Raw genomic sequence first — 19413 nt, 5'->3', positions numbered from 1 at the left:
CATTCAAAAGGATAGGGATCTTTAAGCAACCTCTGAGAGTTGTAATATCTACCATGCTGGTTCTCACATTTTCTCTTGACTTTCATATGTAAAATAATTTTTTGAAGTTTATGGTTTCTATCTTATTGGCAATACACTCAATTCAAATAATGCATAAATCTGATTACAGAATCAAATCAGACAGCTGAACAAGTAAAGCCTGGAGTTGAATGAAACCAGGCTGCCTGGGTTTAGATCCTGGACCATCCTTTGCTGGCTTTGTAGTCTTAGGGAGATTATTTAACTTCTCTGTCCTAGCATCCTCATCTTTAAAAGAATATACTAACAGCACCTCCCCACATTGACACCTGAGATTTAACTATGTTAATATGTATAAAGTGATTAGAACAATGTTTGATACATTGTAAGAACTCAATAAATGTTAGCTATTACTGTTAGATCTGCACTCCTTTAAATTCCCAAATTTAGTAAACCTTGACTGAATACCAACAATGTAAATATCTATTTGAGACACCAAAGTGCTATGAGTATTAAGATGGGTTCTATTTCAATACTAACAAAATATATAGCCAACATAAGACAAAGAAACATAAAGTAGACTGAATGCTATTGTAGAAAAATAGAGGGATCTATCACAGCTCAGTTGCTGAACATTCCTGAGTATTTTCTTCATTTCTTCATCCTTGAAAAGGGATAGTAATATCTTCTTCACATTGCCATGAAGATCAACGAGATGATGTACTTAGTAACTTAGAGAACCAAAGCTGCATTGTGGCAGCGTAACTCAGTGACAGTGGAAGAGTGTCGGTTAATAAGGAGTATCCCCCATAGCTTTTATCTCTTCCCTAGGACTGTTATACCTAAACACAACAGGAACCCTTATCAGTTGGAAACCCGTGTAATATTATTTACGCAGTATTATCCCCTTCACGTCATTTTCATTAAAGAAAAAATGAAAACTGTAAAAGTATTTTTTAAATAATGATTTTATATGCTTAAGTACACAATTTAGCCATTGGAAGAATTCAGCTGTGAATGCCTTTCCATTTAACATTTCATTGTTTTCATACTCACTCTGCCTCCAATTTGTGTGTGTGTGTGTGATTATTCATCTTCATTGGGTAATAAGAAGTTTTGGCCTTGGGCAGCATTTCAATTTGTCAACCACTTGGGATCCTCTAATAATATTAGAATGATTAACTCAGTGTGCACTTGGGAATACGAAGGAGTTTATAAATTAATTCTCATACTCTGCCTTTCAGCTCTAAAAGAAGACCATGTGCAGTGGAGGTGTAATTTTGGCCTGCAGGGTTTATCCACACCTAGCTTTGGAGAGCTTATTTCTAAAACTGTTTATAATTGATTCTGTTTTCTACCCATTTTCCTAGGGGGAACCTTTAACAAAAGGTGAAAAGGGAGATAGAGTAAGTAGATGTTTTATCACTATCTTGGGTTTTCTACTTCATTGATTTCTTTCTATGATTTCTATTATGTTTACTTTAGAGCCTAATACATTTGATAAAAATAAGCTTCCTGAGTATTTACTTTTACTTCTGTGATTTTTTTGACCATTTTAAACCTTGTTAGGTGCTGTCATGTAATAATACTTTAACTTTTGGTTTGGGTTACACAGGGTTTCTTTAACCCATTACTGCTAGTGATTGTTACACTAGCATACACTAGCATGAATGTTACAAGATATTAGTTATAACATCTAAACTACAAAATTACAACAGAGGATAGAGTTTTTTAAAAATTTCTTTTAAAAACACAAAGTGGGTTTATCAAACATATTATTATCATGAAAAATAAGGAAAGCAATATTGTATCTTATATATCTTACTTTCTTCTGTTTTTTATTAAATACCTATACAGTACCTAATAGTGGAATCACCACACATTTCACCATAGGGTCTGTTCTTCCCCCAACCCTTATCTGGAGTTTTAATTCTCTGGGAGATAAAATTAGTTGGTGGCAAATCATAACAGTGTTAGCTAAGAAGAGAATGTAGCACTAATGCAACATGAGTCAGAAAAATTTTATAAAGAAGAAATGAAATAAGAAGTAATTGCTTATGTATTAGCAATAAGTATTTTGAGTCATATTTTAGAATGAACCTTCCTTATGTCTTCCATGGTTTCCCTCTTTCTTGTGTGTTAATAGTGGAAACCCATGTAATGTGTTGGGGATGTCTAGCTTCATCCGCACCCTTGCATTACCCTTATGGTGGTTGCTTTCTTTACAGGGAGAACCTGGGATGACAGGATCACAGGGAGTAAAGGTAATCTCTTAGGATTCTTCAAGTGCTTCTACAACCTTAAGGAGCTCGTGAAAATGCTAGTTAACATTTAACTTTCTTTCCCACTCAATTTTAGGGAGAACCTGGAGATCCTGGTCCCCCTGGTTTAATGGGAAGCCCAGGACTAAAGGTATATAAGAAGTAGCTAATACGTATTAGGGAGTCAGTATATTTGGAAACAAAGCCATTCTTTGTTCTCAACAGTGCTTTGGTGTGCCTCTCATTTTTGTCACAGATGTTCTCAGAGACTTTATCTTGTTGCATGGTGATTCTCCCCCGCAACACACACACTGGCTATGCCATTGCATACACATAACTACTTTTTCAGTCACACTAGGATTTTAACATGCATTTTCAGAGCATATTCATGTGACATCCCTAAAAGCTGTAAGAGTAAACAATGTGGGCTAAATTTATGACCTTGAGCTGTATTCTTAAAAAGGAGCAGGATTCAGGATTCTGTTTCCAAACCAAACTTATGCAGCCCTGAGGTGCTTGAGTTTCCCTCATGTGAGTCTGCAGGTTTGTCCCAAGAAAGAACAGTTTGGGGGAAATGTGGAAGAGAGTCATATGATGTGCTTCCAGCCAATTGATAAGGCAAGTTACCCAGTCATCACCTGCTGGTAAAAATAGAACCATTAAATGAAACACCAAGAAACTATTTTGGTAAGTCCACAGCAATTTGATCATTGTACATAGAAGTGAGATGGTTAAAAGTCCATCTGTCTACAAACAAATGTCATGTCATGTTCTATAAATATCCAGGTACAGGCTGGGCATAGTGGTAGATGCCTGTAATCCCAGCTACTCTGGAGGCAGAGGCAGGAAGATCATGATTTTGAGGCCATCATGGCAAAAGTTAGTGAGACCCTATCGCAAAAATGAAATAAAGACAAAAAGTGGTATACAGCACTTGCCTAGCAGTCATGAAGCGCTGAGTTTAATCCCCAGTACCACAAAAGAAAAAAAAAAATATCAGGCACACTCTCTCTATTTTTCAAACAAAGTTAAAGCATATATCACTTTCTATTTAGGGTCAGCAAGGACCTGCAGGTTCCACGGGGCCCAGAGGAGCACCAGGAGATGTTGTATGTATAGTATCTTCATTATTTTGAAATGAAATCAAAACTAAGACAAGTTTTAAAGAACGTCAGTATTGTTCGTGTAATGGAGTTATGCTACATTTCCCAAAGACGTGGTCCATCTCTGCCACTGAAACTGATCATACTCGTACCTTGGGCTCTTAGCGGGGGTTCATCCTCCCTTTATGTATTCATATAAGGGCCTTTGGACCTTAACCTAATATGTAGGTCTTTGAAGCTAAGTTAACTAAATGATCATTTTGGACATGTTTGGTAGTAATGTGCCTTCAATAAGGGAGACTGGAGGTGTCAAAAGAAGTAGGGAAAACCAAGAGAACACAAGCATTTCCAATATGCATGACCCTGGGTTCAAATCACCATCTAAGGAAAACACTTTGGCTTTAAGTCTTTTGGGTGAAAATATTTCTATAATGAAGTTGGAGGGAGATCATCAAGCAACATTATAATATCCCTGCCCCAGACACATACACACCTGCTTTCATTTTCCTTAGAAACATCTGTCTACCTATTTGCCCAGATCAACTTTCTGTGCCTTGGACAACCTCGCTAGCCATCTGAAAACTTGGAAGCTAAGAGTTTCCCATCAACCCACACTTGAGCAAAACAAGAAAAACCCTTGGTCACAACTTCTTGATCACTATCTGACCACAGTTAGAGTTCTCGTTAGGCAACTTTTAGGGCATCTCTTTGACCTCTTTCTCTCCTCCCAAGGTCTGTTGGTCATCACTCATTCTGCTTGGTACTTCAGACATCCAGAGCAAAGTGTTTTATTGCTGCCCAAAGCCAATTACTGAACCAATTCATGGGTACCTAGTAGATATCTTTTATAGAAAGAGAGAACAGACTGGTTGCACAGGTGGAACCACAAGATGCTCAAGTGAGGTTAAGGATAGTGGCTGGAGCTGAAAAGAGAGTGAAATGAAAAGGAAAAGAGCAATGGCTGCAAAGCAGAATGGAACATATTTCTCATTACCTTATTGTCTTTTTTAATTATGATGTGATACTACCCTTCTTGGTAATCATATGGGTATGACACTTCTATCTATCTATCTATCTATCTATCTATCTGTCTGTCTGTCTATCTGTCTATCTATCTGTCTCTTTCCCATTGTATCCAGTTGACTTCACTTGAAACAATAAGCCACATATTTTCAACTAATATTTTTCCCTAACAGAACAAAATCAACCCATCCCCTTATAGCTTATAGGTTAAAATTCTGTTCATTTACAAAGATTCACAGTTAGAAATGTTATTTCTTAGCAGATGTCCTAATTGCTCTTTCCTTTTAACTCTGAATTTTTAGGGATCAGCAGGAGAACATGGTATCCCAGGAAAACAAGGTGTTAAAGGAGAAAAGGTATAGTTCATATTTTACTCATTTTGTGTATCAAGTAAATAGGTAGGGAAGAGACCAAGCATCATAGGGTATCGGAGAAGTGAAAGGACAGCACAAAGCTTGTGGTTTGGTGCAAGGGACAGACATTTATATAAACTACGATGTGGTGAATGGCTGCCTCTGAGTTGTGCACTGCAGAGGCCCAGGTTCTGGTGCACAAACTCCATAGATGAGCTAACTTAAGGATAAAGATGTCAGAACATAGACACTGTCAGGCGCAGTACCAACTGTGGTATAGAAGTAAGAAATCTCTTAGGTTTTCAGGATCTGTTTACTGATATCTATGTGGTAAAAGCACATTAAGATTGAATCATTAGAGAATAAGGAAAACGTAAACGTCATCTAAAGAACTTCATGAATAATCACGTACTTTTTGTGCCTGCGTTTATGCACATGTATATATGTTTCGTGATACTGCTAAACCTATTGTAACATAAATCACTACAAAATCTAAATGCACTTAAGGTAACTAGCACAGTGCCTAAAGTGAATTAGGCGCTCAGCATGTATTATTGGAGAACTGAGTAAGTGAATGAATGAGTGAATAAATGAATGAATGAAGTTTGACTGGTTGTGATGACAAATGAAAATAATGGATTATCGATACTGTCTTTTCCCACTTCCCATCATAAACCTGAGCAGCAAACTAAGAATCTCATCTTGTTTTGTGCAGGGAGACCCAGGTGGGATTGCAGGCCCTCCTGGGCTTCCTGGTCCAAAAGGTGAGGCAGGTCCTCCAGGGAAGAGTCTGCCAGGGGAACCAGTAAGTGCCAGCCCTTTTACTAAGATTTTCCTTGAAAGTTCATTCACTCTGACTTAGGGGCTCCCAGTTTCAGGGCACAAGTGTAAGAGTGGGCCTGCCAGAAAAGAAGCATTCATCCTGTTCCTTACATCAGAGGTATAACACCTTGGAAAGTTTGATGTAAGCTAGGGGCTCTATTCTGAAGAAAAGCCTGTGCACCCATTCTTCTGCACTTGATTTTGGAAGATGCATAGGCCCTCTGAATCCTGTGTGATTCCTGAGGGATCCATGGATCTTAGTACACTGGTTTAAAACCATGAACCTTCCTAAGACTCTGCCTTAAGACAAATGCCTGACATTGCCCTTCCAGAGCTTTGCAGATGTTGCCAAAGGTTGTCATTCACAGAAAATGTCTCCGTGATCCAGCCTTTTCCCAGGACATAGAAAACTGCATGACCAGAATATCTAAGTAGCCAACACGCCTGTTTTGTGTGCCTTTTTTCTCATCCTCTTCAAACCTTCTATGTCTGTTAGCAGTGGCAATTATAGTTCTCAGTGGTAGATGTTTTATTTATACATAAGTACCTCTTACATTCATAGTAACTATGTAGCATCTGTAATCTATTGAAATTTGTTTCTAGTCCTTCCTTATTCTTCCTTGCAAAAAAAAAAAGGCTTACTCAAGTAAAATGAAGAGCAACGCAACGTATTTTTGAATCATGACTTCTATGTTGTTTTCAATATTTTTAGAAAAAGAAATGTATTCACTTCCTTTTGTATTTTCCTTTCTTTTAGGGGTTAGATGGAATGCCTGGAGTACCTGGTCCACGTGGGCCAAAGGTATAAAAATATCATAACTAATTTTAAAAGAATTAATGTTAACAAAATGTGACAGAAAAATCCATGCTTCTTGAACATTGCACTAACGAGAACATCTTGTTTCACAGGGTGAAAGAGGACTGCCAGGTGTCCACGGTTCCCCAGGTGATGTGGGCCCACCAGGGGTAGGAATTCCTGGCAGAATGGTAAGTAAAATTCAATTGAGTTCTTGAAACCCAATTAATTTCAATGTTAGAAACCAAAATGCAACGGCAAGTCTTTTTTCTGTGGTCCTTGGGATTTGAACTCAGGGCCTGGTGCCTGCTAGGCAGCTTCTCTACCACTTGAGCCAGGCCCCGTGTCTTCTAATGACAAGTCTTAATAAGGAGAAAATAATAGAAGGTCAGAGAAGGAAACACTGTACAGAGAAAATTGATGAACATTGGGGTTATATTTTGTTGACTTAGAGATGCTAGGCAGAGATACACTGATTTTGGAATTAGAAGCAATCATTTAACCCTTTATACTTCTATTTTATATACTAAAAGTACAAATATGTATGTTTGCAAGATGATAAGAATGCCTACATTAAGTTATTAAATATATATATGTATATTTGTTATCACAGCATCACAGCCTTGTATTACAGTTATAATTAAAGTTAAAAGAAAGCATAATGATTGGTGACGTTGTATATGGCTGGTGTTTGATTTTTCAGGGCAAATGTTTTAGTCCATTTTCAGTTGCTGTAACAGAATATCTGAAACTGGGTTATTTATAAAGAATAAAGGTGGAAGCATTAGCAGCATGGTACAGCATCAGGTGTGTGCTTTCTTGCTGCATCACAATGTGGCTGCAAACATCCTGTGTGAGACCAAGCTGACTTGCTAGCTTGGGTCTTCCTCCATCTTTAGAAAGCCACTAGTGCCATCCTGGCAGCCCCATTCACCTCCCAATGGCCCCAACTACAAATGACATTAACATGATTTGGGGGATGAAATTTCCAAATCCAGAGGTTTAAGGGAACATTTTCAAAACACCATAATAGCAAAACTGTAAAAGGCTACTGGAGATGGGAAATTAAAGTAAAAAATTATATCAAGAACTTACTAAGAAGATAATGAGTTTAAGAAAAAAACACTTAGGGACACAGTATAAATCAGAAAGGAGCAAAAGGCTTTGATATTTTAAAAATAAGAAAAGAAAATCAGTGATCAGTTACTAAATAACTAAGAAACCAGCTGTTTACTTGACATAGGATGTAAATTCCTAATGCAGTGACCATGGACATGGAATAGGGATATGAGTGCCATTGGGCTCTCTGATAACCTCAGCCTCACTTTAGTTACTCCGAATGCTAGAAAATAATAAGTCATGATGCTTCACTTCCTACTTCTGTCACTGAACTCATGCCCTGCATCTTTATTCAGAGAGAAGTGACTCAAAGTAGAAAGACAGGAAAGGAAGCCCTGGGCCAGTTGCCCCCGTGGGCAGTCAGCTTCGGATCACATAGAATCCGCAGGCCGTGTCTGTGTGCTCACGAGTGTACAGTGATATGTGATGGAATGAGAGAGAGAGCTTGGGTATCTGAGCAAAAGCACTGTTTCCAGTAGCAGGTTAAATGTGTGCCTTCGACCTGAAATTGCAGCCACTTTCAAGACTGTGCATGATGGCAAATCCTGTTGTTCTGCCAAGTCAATAAGAGATAATTTATGGACAGTCCTGGTAGAAATCTGATAATTGTATCTCATTTTATCCAGGGCTCCCAAGGACCAGCTGGAGAGCCTGGTATTCAGGTAAGCTACTTAAGGAAGTTGCTCAGCATAGCAAATTTTACTTACTTATTTTGAGGAAATTACTGAAAGACTGTCCTCCTAAGCAACTATTTTTATTTTCTTCCTTTTCCAGGGTCCTCGAGGCCTCCCTGGGTTGCCAGGAACTCCAGGCTCCCCAGGAAATGATGTAAGGAACTTCTTTACCTTCTCCCACACCCCACCTCCATTTTAATGTGCATCTGTGCCAATTTGGAAAGGTTTGAACTTGATGCCTCTGTTTTCAGGGAGTCCCAGGGAGGGATGGAAAGCCAGGCCTGCCAGGCCCCCCAGGTGACCCGGTATGTAGATAGACTTTGCCTAATTTGTATATCTTTAGTGTACCCAGAAGCCAAACAGCCTATCAAGCAAATTTTGCTGTCCAAACTAATTAGAATGCTCAGTGACTGCTTGGTGATTTTGTTTATCCCCATTATTTTGTGGAGGGGACAAAATTCAAGCTGGGTCAGCATTTGTGTGTGTGTGATGAATACTTATTTCCTAAGGATATAATTCAGCTGTACAATTTTGCCCTAGGCTGAACCCTAACATACAATGTTTCATTCAGTTCCATAGAAAATCTAGATAAGATATATAACCACAATATCTATTCTTTCTAATGGTAGTGACTAAGTGAATTTCATTTTCTAAATGAAAGTTAGCAGGTAAGTTGCCCACAAGATGGGATGTGTCCATTGATTCTGTGGGTTTAAATTGCTGAGATGATAAAATTATGAAAACCGGCTTCAGTAGGCTCTTAGAAAATGGATTTATACACTAAACGTGTGTTTCAAAGTTTTATTTGAGGTTAAACCTTGCTTTGAGCAACAGTGAAATTCCTTTAAATAGCCTTAGACTCAGCAGTTATAATTTTGAGAGGCCATATGGTACATGACATTGTATTATGAATTTTGTATAGTGAAACCCAAATCTGGCCCCTTAGTTCTCAGCCCCACAAATCCCTTTCTACCTCCCACACTGCTTTGGCCTGTGTGCCTTTAAAAGTGACATACAGAGGCCTAAACTGTCCTCTAACTTCCCCTGAGTATGTCATGTGTGTATCATCTGCAAATCTTGGAAAATGTTACTTGGGTGTACAGATGTCTCTTGGAAAGTGCATTTTCAGATCTGTGGCCAAAGCACAGACAAAATTCACTAGGCATCTGTCTTGTCCACCACTTAAGCCAATCTGTGGCTTGTTTGCACTTACATGAGGACAAACTTCAAGACAAACTTATCCTGTACTCTTCATATTTCTCAACAGCCTGATAATGTGCTTGGCACAGGAGTGATTTTCTTTTAATGAGCAATTTATCCTTATATATTTCTTAAAAATAATATAGGGCAAACATAAAGGTCACCACATTGTGAAATTATAAAATAATGCTATAGAATCAAAGCAATGATATGTATGAGTTTGAGTGTTTGTGAAGGAAAGTGAACGTTTCTCAAAAGTGTTCTGGATTCTGTGAGTGCCGTGTGTTGGTTTCTTAACATGAAGCCCAGTGCTAAGCCAATAATAATAACAGTGAGAGTCTAGAAACTCCATGACAAAAATCTCAAGTGGCATGACATTTTGAAGAAACGCATGCAATTGTATTACATGTTCATAGCATATGGATTAGTGTAGTGCATATTCCCATGTTGCCTTTCTTCTTCCCTAACCACAGATTGCGCTTCCTCTCTTGGGAGATATTGGCGCCTTGTTCAAGGTATTCTGTTTATATGAGTGAAATTATAAGATAATATACAGGAAAAATAAGAAAGAAATTTTTAGCAGAAATTAAGTTAATTGCTTAGGCTGAACAACAGTTCCACTTTTATATGGCAAAATATCTTTAAGATAGAAAAAGTCATGTGTATCAATGTAACTTGTGCCATTTATACAAATCTCTCCACTCTCCTCTTTCTTAGTCTCTAATTTGGGGTCTGCAGGTGGGGAAGGATGGTTATGAGATGAGCCACAGGGAAAGAATAATATTTCTAACACCCTTGTGTAGATCCTGCTCTCCCCTGACCCACAGCTTTCTCCTAATGGTGGTTTACCCACCCTGGATTTCAGCTGAGAAACCTAATCCTCACTGTGTCTGCATTGTTTGGTCCCACAGTGAAAACCAGTACTGTTCAATAAGCAGCCAGCTTACAAGGCTGAGTTTATATGTCACAGAATTATACAAAATAAGCTATAAAATTTCAAAATCAGCACTTACCCTATTACCCTGTTAAATAAAAATTTACCTATCATCTATCTCATAAAGAATTAATCTTGCTACCATTTTTCTTTGCTAATACTTCTCTATATTTTGTCTATAAAAACAGAGTTTTTGATAAGATTGTAGCGTTCTGATAATGAGTCAGGTTGTATATATGCATGGTTCTGTGTGGTTTAATTTGATTAGTGAACCAGCCCTTTACTTATATTCACCCCTTGTATAGCTTATCTGTCTATGGATAAATAGAAAGTGTATGCATGTGTGTGTGCGTGCATATAGCTGTGTATATGTGATTTCACTTGTATTTGTAGTGTTTGGTCTTATCATTTGCACAATGACTTGTATGTAGGCATGTGGAAATGTTTATTAAATTTAATCAAAAGACTCAAGAGTTCTAATGGATGTATTTGTTGGGTGATTAGAGATTTGAGAACAGATTTATGAACATAAAAATAAACATTTTAGAGGGGTTATTGAGACCTCCAAAAAGCAACAGTTTCTTGTAAGACAAAAAAGAACATTTGTGGGGTTTCAGGAAGATATTATATTGCTGAGTAAAAAACACATGTCAGTTATTGCACTGCTTTACTCATCTCACTCCATTTCATCTTCACCACAGTGCCATGAGTTCAGACTGTAGTAGCATTCTCATCCTGTAGATGAGCAACCTGAAGTTCCAATAGTTAAGTAATTTGCTCAGTCACATAGGCAGTGAGTATTGCATTAATACAAGAATACAGGTCCTCAGATACTAAGTTGTAGTTTCTTTACAGGTCAGTAGTGTTAGAAATAGTAGGATTGTAGGAGCTACATCATTTCAGAATAGTAAGAATTCTCTAATGGTCAGAAACTTGTACACTTAAGCAGAAATAAATGTGCTGATAGAATATGGGATGCCTCATAGAACAGACAAAAAGTCTGTGAATAGGCTCTGATGAGAATGGGAAACAGGGCTTTTGGGATTCTCAGGAATGAAGTAATTGCAGTCTCACCAGGGCAGCATCCCTCTAAAGAATGCACCAGCATCATCTCACTAGAGTTCTGAGTCCCAAGAGAGCCAACTGATCAGAGGCAGGCAGGACCACCCAACTGATGTCCCAACAAACTGTATTCAATAGAAGAAGAAGGAACCAAATAGTTCCTCAAACTCAATCTAAAGACAAGGATTTAGTTTAGGGGTAGTTCTCTCAGTCCAATCTAATATAATGGTCAAGCCTGACCCTGTTATCCAAAAACCACTTTAACTCAACCTATCCACTTTGAATCATTAGCAAACTTGATAATCCTGCTTTCTGTCTTCAAAAATATTTTTGATTAAAGTATTGAAAAGAATTAGCCTAATTATAATGTCAAGTGGTACCCCCCTCATAGTCCTTCTTCTAGATTAATCTGTGCATTAATTCCTTTTTGAATGAGATTGTGCATTGGCTAATGGTTGATGTGTTTTTATCCTTTCCTCAAGAAAATCTTAAGTTACCTTTTCAAGAACTTTTATTAAACCTAGTTTCTCCTAATTTACCATTCTAATAAACCTTACCTAAAGAAAATCAGATCATTGCTAAATGATTCGTAGAATATTCTATTGATTCATGATTGCCATTTTTGTTTGTCTGATTGAGATAGGGTGTTCATATGTGGCCCAGGTTGACCTTAAACTTGAATTTGTGACCCTCCTGCCGCCACCCCCTCCACACACACAGTGCTGGCATTATAGGTATGCACCACCATTCCTAGCTCATGATTTCCATTTTTTAATATCTTACTAAAACAATCAATTGAACATTCATTCTAAAATGTTCCTGCAAATCAATATGCCATGGTTTTGCTCCAATTGATAACACCCTGCTTCCATGTGTAAAGACATAATTCATCTTTCTTATACTTTTTGAAGTTTGGAGACCTTTTTTGTTCTCTTAAGCCCTCAAGCATTCCTCCTTCTTGGTAGTGTTTCAGAGGTGGTCGGTGGTTCTGTAATTACATATGTGTTTTTTTAACTCTCCTACCAATACATAGCCACGTGAAATATACAGGTGGTAAAATTGGGAAACACTGCCCATAAGTCTGGCTCTCTTTTACACATTCAAACTCTAAGAAAAGATCATCATGAAGATAACTGTTTAATCCAGCATTATTGAGACAATTTGCCTCAGAACCTTCTCAATCTCATGAAACATTCATCTCCTAAGAAACATGTTTTTGGGAATCAGAATAATGCTGATATTCTTTGGGTCAAAAATATTGGCTGTGAATACCCTGGAGTTTTCTCGCCAACTTCTCATCCATGGCAAGTTTCAGTTCCCTTTTAATGTTTAAAGATACTTCCCATTATTGGAAAAGATGAATAAATAGAAACTTATATTATCTAACCTTCTGTTGACTGTTAAGCTGTCTTCCCCACTCAGTGGTCCTTACTCTATGCCTTTCCTAGTCATATTCTTATTCCCACAACTTATTTAAAAAGAAACCTTTGTAAGGGCTTTTCACAGATTTTTTTTCCATAGCTATGTGATAAGATTTATGTATATCTTATGAGCTCAGACACTCACATCCAAGCCTTTTGAGAGAAGCTGAAGGTAACAGAGAAGGCAATGGAAAGGTAATTCCACATAGATTTCCTATCTCTTCTTGTATTAGACATTGGGCCCAAGTTTAAGTCACTCAGGTACCTGTTCTTCTTCACATGAGTGCCTCCAATGACAAATAAGTATTAGTGAACTCTGTGGAGGCTTCTCAACTAACTTTGCTCCAAAGGGGATATATTTTTCCCCCCAGTTTTTGTCTTTCTTTGACTTTTACTGAGTTATGCTGTTGGTTTTATGAGCTTGGTAAACTTGCTGCTTATTCCAGAGTTTAATACTACCTCTCATTTTGAAAGTTGGTCTGTGTTCTTGAGCTATGGGGTTTTCCCTTATTTATTTGGAATCTTCCTTTTAAATATCATAGGTTTTTCAATAAAAGTTCAAAACAAAGATTTGCAAAAAAGTTTTGCCTCAAAAAGTAATATTTTCAAGTTGGAGAAATATGTTTAATTTCTACACTCATCTCTGGTGAAGGTTCAAATTGAACTTCAAATTGATTAAACCTCACTTTCATAACTGCTCTTATGAATCTCTCAGTAACCTTACTTTTTTGTACTCATTAGAACTTCTGTGGCAACTGCCAAGCCAATGTCCCTGGGCTAAAAAGCAACAAAGGGGATGAAGGAGGCGCTGGTGAGCCTGGAAAGTTTGATTCTGTAGTCAGGAAGGTAAGGAGGCTGACTGCATGTTTATGGGTCCTACAGAACACAGAGTGCCTTCTCTCAGTTCTGTCACTCATCTATCCCCTAGGGTGATATAGGGCCGCGGGGGCCTCCAGGAATCCCAGGCAGAGAGGGACCCAAGGTAAGAAAGTCCTCAATTTTGTGTGAATAAAAGAAAACCCCATTTTAAAATAGAATATTAAAAAAAAATTATTTGGGGATAAAAGCCATTTGGGAAGTTTGCCCTTGATTTGTTCCCTAACCCTGTCCAAATTACATACCCCAAGTGGTCTGATAAAAGACTGTTTTTATTGTTTGAAAAAATAACAAAATGACTGAGTGCATATTGAACTCGCTGTCTTTTTAGGGAAGCAAAGGAGAGCAGGGCTACCCTGGAGTACCTGGGGAGAAAGGCGACGAGGTAAGAGATTCTGTTCTGAAGGAGTCCTGCTTTTGATTTTCTATACTTTTTCAACAGACGAAAAACATTAGTTTTTCTGTAACTCATATTTAGTGCTTAAACCAATAAAAATAAACACTAGGTAGATCTCTTTTAATGTTATCATATTTTATATAATTAAACCATCATTTTCCTCACCAGTGGTCCAGATTTGGAGACAAGGAAAATAAGAAGGTATGAAGTTAACATATCAGTTATGGTGACAACTCTAGCTTTCTCACAATAAAAGTAAGGGGAAGGAGAAAGAGTAGAGTAAATTCACCAAACGAAATCCCAGGGTAACTAAGAGAATTGAAGGGATATTTGACCAATGAGCATAGGATTCCAGGCAACTCCAAAACTCAACAGAGCTTCCCTGGAATACTGCAGCAACCTGATTCAGCTTTAACAACCTTCACTTGTCTGTATCTCTGCTCATCTCCCAAAGTCTTGGGAGAAAAGGACCTGACGGGACTAGCTCAGACCAATGACTCACCCCTGGACTAAGGATCCAAGGCCAATTGCTTTTGAGATAATGATTGTAGTTTTCTGACTCTAAGCCACAGTGATGCTCAGGATATCATTCTTGTCCTGCATAAAGTCACATTAACTCTTAGAAAAACCAATTAGAAGGATGAATTGTTGTTAGTTTAAACAGTTTTGATACTAATAGTTCTTAATGAAAGTAAGTAAGCCATCTGGCATATTTTAACCTTGATGTTAGTGCAGAAAATTATGAAGGTAAAAAGTAGATTAACTTTTCTAGTTAGAGTTATATTTCACATTATAAATTATCATCATGTATTATTGTTTATAATTAATATTAATTGTGTTCTAGGAACCTTTAAAGTTTGGCTTGGGTATTTTTCCAAGATAAAAATTAAAGAATGAGAAATATAACATTTGTTTTCATCTATAAATAAAACATTAGCAACATTTTGCTCTCAAAATAAGTAAGAGTTAATGAGCTTTTCCTTTCTCAAGTACCACAGAAGGTTTCACTGAAGTACAAGCACAATAATGGATTTTAATAGTCCAACAGCCTTTAACTGCCTAGATTCAAGAGATAGCTTTAGAGGCAATTGAGAAGGTAATAACCAAAAGATCAGGAAATAATTGGAATTCAGGTTTTTTATAAGTAACTCTAAGTTAAATTCACTAGAAGATAATTTTTATGGATTCTGCAAGGTAGCTTGCTCTCTTGGTGAACTGAAATACGTTGTTAATATTCCTCCATTATTGTAGTATGCTCTTTCTTGGGTGCACCCTATGGATTCTCTGACACGGAATACACAAAATTTTGCACAGAACTCACTGTGTGGAGAGTCCCAGCAAGTTCAGGAGGTTCTTTTCCCTAGTTCTTCAAGTAATATGAACAAGCCTGGAATCACATTGACTTACTTGGACCTTTTTAGAGGAAGAGCGTAGTATAACTTTTGTCCCTCAGATCAGTAGTAGCAAACATAATCTCATCATATATGTGGACTCAGATACTACCTGAAATCGCAGCTTGTGAATTTAAGCAAATAAAACTTTGACCAAGTACATATGCATTTGCAACTGGCTGACAGACCGCATCATTTTAACATAGGTACATCATCTCTCATCTTACACACCTCAAATGTCTAGTTTTTATTTAGCAGAAAAGATACAGAGGCAGTCCGGCACCTTGAGGACTTCTGATTTTAGTATCTTCAATTTAATCTATTTCAAGATGTAGATGAGTTGCTTGTTTAGTTGTTGCTCTTAGAAAAGTAGCATCCATATTTTTTCACATGTTGCTATACAACTCAAGGCAGTAATTTGTAAGATGCTAATAGAACACAGATCCACCTCTCCTATTCAGAGATAATCTTGCTTGCAATGCAGGTCTTCCTACAATATTCCAGGATAATAATTGATAAACAAGATATGAAAAATATTGTCAGCCATAAATTATGACAATAGAAAAATAAATATTCTTAGCTAGTACTGGCAAAATCAAAATATCAAAGCAGGAAAGAACTTGACTCTAATAATCCCTGAATATATATGCAATGAATTCTAATTTGTATTTTAGTTTGGCACTACATGTTAAATTGACTTCCCTTTAATATGTATTTGTCTTCTTTAATGACCAGCTTGTCTTCTAAAATTATCTTACTGCCCTTTATTCATCTACAGTAACTTTTACCCTTATTGCAAAATTTCAGCTTGTTCAGAGAAAGACTGTTGAGAATGATTTTTTTTTTATTTATGGACTGAGGTTTATTTTAAAGTTTAATGTGGTCATCAAAGGTTAATGAGTCCCATGCTTATAAATTAGACTACCTAAAAACTCACTCAGCATCTCTGGACTGACTCAGAGTTTAGACTAAAAGAAGAAAAAAAGAATACATATTTATATGCATATCTTATATGTGTGTATATAGAAGGAATTCTATGAAAATGTATTTCAAAATAAAATTTATGATATAACATATATAATTGCCAGTCATTGAGAAATACCATGTCCAATGGAAAATTTTTCCTTTCCACTTACAAAATTATAAACTCATAAAGTTAATGATGGGGAAATAAAAAGAACCAGTCCATTGCATAGGTGTGTATAGTCCACATGTGCATGTGCGCACACACACACACACACACACACACACACGCCAATGAGAGTGGTATATATAATCGATACAATCTTGAATAAAGAATATGTCTACATTATTTAACACAAGCATACACAAGATTTTGTTCAAGATTTATTACATGAGGAATTCCAGCATGTTCAAGGAGAATCTTTCTGGATTTCCTTATAACTTATTGCATGAATAAACCTGAAGTAACATGTGATCTTCTTTGGCACTGGATGAGCAGACCAGCTGAGCTTGGCCCTTGATCCCATCCATGCAAAGAGCCTTGATCCAGCTTACAGATCTATAGAACTCTCCTGAATAAGTATGTGATAATTCATCACGATCACTTCATCTAATATTTACAATGTGTACAGAAATTCATATTTTATCACAGTAAGGAGAAAAAGAATTCTATTATAACAAAAATGTTTTTGGTGATTTAAAAAGAATAGTTTGCTCAATAAAGGAAATTAAATATTGAAAGAGTTGAATCATACAATCTACAAATTTTTTTTGTTATTGTTCTTTTGACACTGCTAGGGGTAGAATCTCAACCTTGGGAGTGCTAGGCACTTGCTCTACCACTGACCTACACCCCCCCCTTCATTCTAGAACTTGATGTCTTATATGCTTATCTGAACTCACTAAAGAATATTCAATTTTTTTCTGCTTATTGAGGTGATCAAATCTGTTAAAGAAAATTTGGGAAATACACAAAAATACCAAAAGAATAAATTTTATCTCTGTTCCTATTGCCCAGGGAGGACTGCTGGTAATAATAACATTACAGGCCACAGTCCCTCATCCGTGATCCTAAAACCCTGAAAACCATAGCAAAAATTGCCAAGTTTATTGCAAATTCATTTGGCATCAAATTCTAACCTGAACTCACATGGCTCTGGTATGTTTTTTCACTGTATTCTGATACAGTGATGTTTTGCTATAGGAATATTTGTGCTATAGGAATTATTAGAAAATGCTGCAGCAGGCATTCCTGGGAGTTTCATAATACTCGGAATGTTGCATCGTTGCCTTTTTAAGAAAAATCTGAAAATCAAAAATTCTGAAACATGCCTGATGCTGAAGTTTCCAGACAAAACATTTATCTATTTGCCACAATAAAATAATAAAAATCACTATCACTCTCATATTTTGGGAAATACATACATAATTCTTTAAACATTTGGACTATGTTATGAAATATTTATGACTTTTACTTTTCCATGCTATACAATAGTATTCAGAACCATGATTTTAATCATTGCAAAATGTTTCATATTTTGGATTTTGTGTAATTTTTTAACTAATATTCTGGTTTTTGTACACTTGGTGAAGGAACAAAATTAGTTACATAAATTACCTTTCAAATTCTTGCTGGATATTTGTAACTGTATCATTTTAAATCCACTCCAGTGTAATTAGCATCATTCTACAAACTCAAGGATGGGAGGGAGGGAAAATCCATTCATTTTTACATGTAAGCCATAAAAGGATTCCAAATTCAAATTCACCAATGAACCAAAATTCTTCTTATAATGAACTGACCAGCTATATGTGGATTGTATACACTAAAGCTGAATGAATGTAATCACCGATTTTCCTGAAATTTGTATTTCCATGCTTTGGCAGTATGGGATTCTCAGTGATGGTACTGGTAGTGGGGTGGCTCTGTAAGATCAGAAATGCTCTATAACTCACCAAATAGTTTAGGTTATGTTTGTTACGGATTCCACATCATAGCATTTCAGCTCATCATTCTTACTCTTTGAAAGTGGATATTTATATGTAACATGCGTCCTGTTTCTTAATTAGCTAAAATATGTTTGATTTTTCAATAATAAAAATATTTGATGAACTAAAACAAATATCTGTTCTCCATAACAGATTTTATGGTAGGAACTATCTTTTCTAGGGTCTTCAAGGAATTCCAGGTATTCCAGGTGCTCAAGGCCCAGCTGGGCCTCCTGTAAGTATTTGCTAAACTATTCTACTCACAACTCATATGCTAGAATGGTACACAGTGAATTAATAATCCTCACTGCCTTTTCTTCTCTGCACTTCTATGTTAATTGTCCAGCTATTGCCTAGAAAGGTCACCTCAAGCAAAGCTTTGGATTTTCACTTAGTATTACTTAAAGCTGGTTAGCATCCTGGAGACTTGTCCTCAGAATTGGGCCAAAGAGCAGTTTGTGATTAAGTTACTCCACTTGAAATAGAAATTAGACATGAAAGAGTGTTCTCTTTTTAGGGTTTTTTTTTTTTTTTTTTTGGTATTAATATTGAAGAGATTCTCAGAGGGAAATACAAGCCAAGATTTTAATTTTTTAGAGGAAAAATGGGGCATTATCAGATTTAATTTAGTTTTATTCCTATATATGAACTTAAAACTGTTTTATTCATGGCTTTTGTTGCCCTGAAATCACACCATCATGGCCTTTGTGTTTTTGGTTATCCTATTATTTTTAAAGCAGAATCTCTTTTCTTTTCCTACCTGCCAAACCCAATCTTTTATTCAGAGTGCAATTCTAGAGTTCAGTTGCCAAATAAAAGATAGGACACATGTTTACACTTGAATTTCAGATAAATAAAGAAGTGTTTAGTATAAGTTTGTTTCAGATAGTGTATTTTATTTGCTAAATCTAGCCACCAAAGTCATGTCTCAACTTCTCTCTCTCTTCCTTTCTTAAAATTCCTGAACAGATAAAATCTTTTCCACACAAGTAGGAATGTAATCATATTTCT

At 36.6% G+C, this 19413-nt stretch overlaps 1 protein-coding gene across 4 annotated transcripts in view; it reads left to right on the top strand.

The window, feature by feature from the left end:
• Positions 1-19413, top strand: part of Col19a1 (collagen type XIX alpha 1 chain) — a 336038-nt gene that overhangs the window by 260006 nt on the left and 56619 nt on the right. For all 4 annotated transcript variants that reach the window (XR_012449953.1, XM_074080460.1, XM_074080453.1 and 1 more), the window contains exons 18-33: positions 1389-1424; positions 2247-2282; positions 2377-2430; positions 3335-3388; positions 4708-4761; positions 5474-5563; positions 6338-6382; positions 6490-6567; positions 8122-8157; positions 8270-8323; positions 8421-8474; positions 9843-9884; positions 13528-13632; positions 13715-13768; positions 13994-14047; positions 18584-18637. Coding sequence is in view for 3 of the 4 variants with exons in the window: in XM_074080460.1 (XP_073936561.1) it covers positions 1389-1424; positions 2247-2282; positions 2377-2430; positions 3335-3388; positions 4708-4761; positions 5474-5563; positions 6338-6382; positions 6490-6567; positions 8122-8157; positions 8270-8323; positions 8421-8474; positions 9843-9884; positions 13528-13632; positions 13715-13768; positions 13994-14047; positions 18584-18637 (900 nt within the window). In the remaining variant the exon portion in view is untranslated. The remainder of the gene's footprint in view (positions 1-1388; positions 1425-2246; positions 2283-2376; positions 2431-3334; positions 3389-4707; positions 4762-5473; positions 5564-6337; positions 6383-6489; positions 6568-8121; positions 8158-8269; positions 8324-8420; positions 8475-9842; positions 9885-13527; positions 13633-13714; positions 13769-13993; positions 14048-18583; positions 18638-19413) is intronic.

The sequence above is a fragment of the Castor canadensis genome, chromosome 1 (genome assembly GCF_047511655.1).
Source record: "Castor canadensis chromosome 1, mCasCan1.hap1v2, whole genome shotgun sequence".
NCBI classification, from domain to species: Eukaryota; Metazoa; Chordata; class Mammalia; order Rodentia; family Castoridae; genus Castor; species Castor canadensis.
Note: the sequence above shows the minus strand (reverse complement) of the source record. Positions and strands in the feature narration are given on the sequence as shown.